Source organism: Gavialis gangeticus, unplaced genomic scaffold (assembly GCF_001723915.1).
Source record: "Gavialis gangeticus isolate Ggan-Ray unplaced genomic scaffold, GavGan_comp1, whole genome shotgun sequence".
Taxonomy (NCBI): domain Eukaryota; kingdom Metazoa; phylum Chordata; order Crocodylia; family Gavialidae; genus Gavialis; species Gavialis gangeticus.
This window is the reverse complement of record NW_017729022.1, coordinates 41,992,973-41,995,585: the sequence shown is the minus strand read 5'-3', so window position 1 is coordinate 41,995,585 and position 2,613 is coordinate 41,992,973. Positions and strand designations below refer to the sequence as shown.

The window sequence follows — 2,613 nt, the reverse complement described above, 5'->3', positions numbered from 1 at the left end:
TTGTCAGAATCATAACCTTTGAAGTATGACATCCAGCATTCAACACAGATTTTAAAAAAAAAGAAAAAAAAGAAAATGCCTCAATATGCAGAAGTTCAGCAAACCTGTAATAGAATAAAAAATACTCTCACCTCAAAGATACCTGCAGATACAACAGAAATGGAACTGGAAAGATTTTTTTTCCTTACTTTGGATCCAGGTGGGCAATCTCAGTAGTTTTCCATTCTCTTCTTGTATCACCCAAGCATCAGGTTGCTCTGTTGCAACCCTACATATTTTATGTTTTTTTAGATAACTTTATACAATCCTCCTCCACTGAAAACTCTATTCAAACTGTTGGCCTCTCTCTCACTAAATGATATTTGTGGAAAAAAAATATCCCCCACCCCCTTCTTACCAGCATGGAGTCCGTCCAGGTCCAGCTCCCTGCTGCAGCGAGCGGAGACTGCCTCAACCACTGAAGCTCTCCAAATCTTTTCCGAATCAATTCGGAGAGCTTCAAATTGATTCAGACCTTTTAATTGCTCCCCAATTCGATTCAGATTCAGAGATTCAGCCGCCAAAAGCCAAATCTCCTGCAAATCGAATCAGCACCTGAAGCTTCACACAGCCCAAATGCATAGTGCTCAGGGAGTCAGGTCTGCAACTTCCAAGGAGAGTCATATATTCAACTTCCCACACAACACCCTTAAAGATTTACCTCAGAGCCTCATAATCAAATGCATTTTCCTCTGCAGACTTCCTCCTTTATCAGATATTCATTTAGAAGGAAGTCATTCTATATGTAGCACTGACATAAAACAAATATAGCAGATGTATTTGCTTAATAAGTTTATTCTTTTTTTGCAGCTTTATAGTCATATTTAATCAACTGGTACAACAAAATATGTTTGGATATAAAAACAAAACACAACAAAACAGATCTTGTTGACATTTTTGCATGGTATCTATCCAGGTTTGTTCTTAAGTTTTATTGTTAAATAGGATACTGTACTTGTTTAAGCAGGTTTCACGTATATCCTGACCACTAGCATTCCACATACAGCAGCTTATTGTTGTGTCCTTTAAATATGCAAAATAAGAATGTTTTTGGTTTGTTATTTATAAAAAAGGGGTATTATTATATTACATAGCCCAGGAAATATTGGCAGCGTGCTCTTTTGCCTTCATTCGTAGAACTGCAATACTGGAGGACCGCCTTTCAAATTCTGGCTTGGTTTCAAATGCATGTCCGTTGGTAGCCCCGGAAAGTAAAGAGTCAGTGAAAAAATTGTTCAGGGGTACATGGCTGAATTGATTTTGGTGGTTTGAAAAGCTTGTGTAACCAGAATCTGTCCGGGGCGAATGAGAATAAGGTGTCATGCAGGAGGAAGTGTCACGTGGTAACATACAGGAAGTAACCACAGAACCACTAGCTGCATTTCCTGGCCACAGATTGTTCTGAATCTGGAATACATAAAATAAATCAAATTAAATTTAGATATTTTTTCTCTTGTTCTCTGCTTGCTTTCTTCATCTGTCTTCACTCAATACATCCATAATTAGCTGCAGTGTATAACAGTAGCAACTACTTTACTATTTCTCTTAAATTACGTTAAAAAATACAGTGAACATACAGCATGAGTAGGAGTATTGGGTCATGTGTCTGGGAGCTAGGGCTGCTAATTCCTGTTTTCAGCCTTGCCATTAAATCACTGTGTGATATTTTCCATGGGCTAGTGCCTCCTGAATCTGGGAGAGTACCCGATAACTGAGCAGGGGCAGGGGAGTCTCCCGGCAGCTGATCACTGAGCGGAGGGGAGGCCCAGTGGCCGATCTCGCCGAACATGGAAGTGCCACTGGGGAACCAACCCTCCACCCCCACATCAGTATGCCACTGTAGGGGGGCACATCAAGCACCCACTGATGCTGCCAGCAGCATCAGTGGTGGAGACAGCTCTGTCAAGGGTGGGGGGGCATGTGCCCTCCCATGCCCCTTCTATACATTGCCTGTGTTCCACACTATTTAATGATATATCTCACTATACCCATCCTTTAATAGATATAAGCCAATGAAGTCAGTGGACTTCATTTGGATTGTATGTGTAAGAGTGCAAAGTATATAACATCCACTGCCAGTATAAAAGCATTTGCTAGTTGAAAATATGTAATTTGTTTTAATTTAATAGAATATGCCAAACTGAACTAAACAGAGGTAAGGTTCTCAAGCTACTGATGTCTGAGAACAGAAAAAAATATTAAGAAATTTAATAGTCTCAAGTAGCTGTGTATTAAAGCAAATGAATCCAGAAGATATAGACATGAGTCATAATACATTCATAGCTTCTTTCTAAAGTGGTTTCAAAAAGGGTTTTAAGTAAAAACCCCTTTTCATGATGTTTCTAAATAAAATTACACCCGTGAGCATTTCTTTCAGCTTTCTGCCTTAACTGGCTACAGTGTATGGCATTTTTGTTGGAAAAGGTTGCATGACAGACTAGGAGACAAACTTTGTGGTTACTAGCAATGTCTGCTGCAGCTCTGGTGTAACCGCTTACGCAGGGTTGCTGTGCAATGCCTTTCTCGGCTTGGCAGTCACTTGAAGGCTCCTTTTTTTTTTTTTTTTTTTTTTTT

At 39.6% G+C, this 2,613-nt stretch overlaps 1 protein-coding gene across 1 annotated transcript in view; it reads right to left on the bottom strand.

Moving 5' to 3' along the window:
- Nucleotides 1–814: 814 nt before the first annotated feature.
- The window catches only part of ALX1 (ALX homeobox 1), a 33,698-nt gene continuing 31,899 nt past the window's right edge, over nt 815–2,613 (bottom strand). The window contains exon 4 of the mRNA XM_019514818.1: nt 815–1,446. Coding sequence (XP_019370363.1) covers nt 1,126–1,446 — 321 coding nt within the window. The 3' untranslated portion in view covers nt 815–1,125. The remainder of the gene's footprint in view (nt 1,447–2,613) is intronic.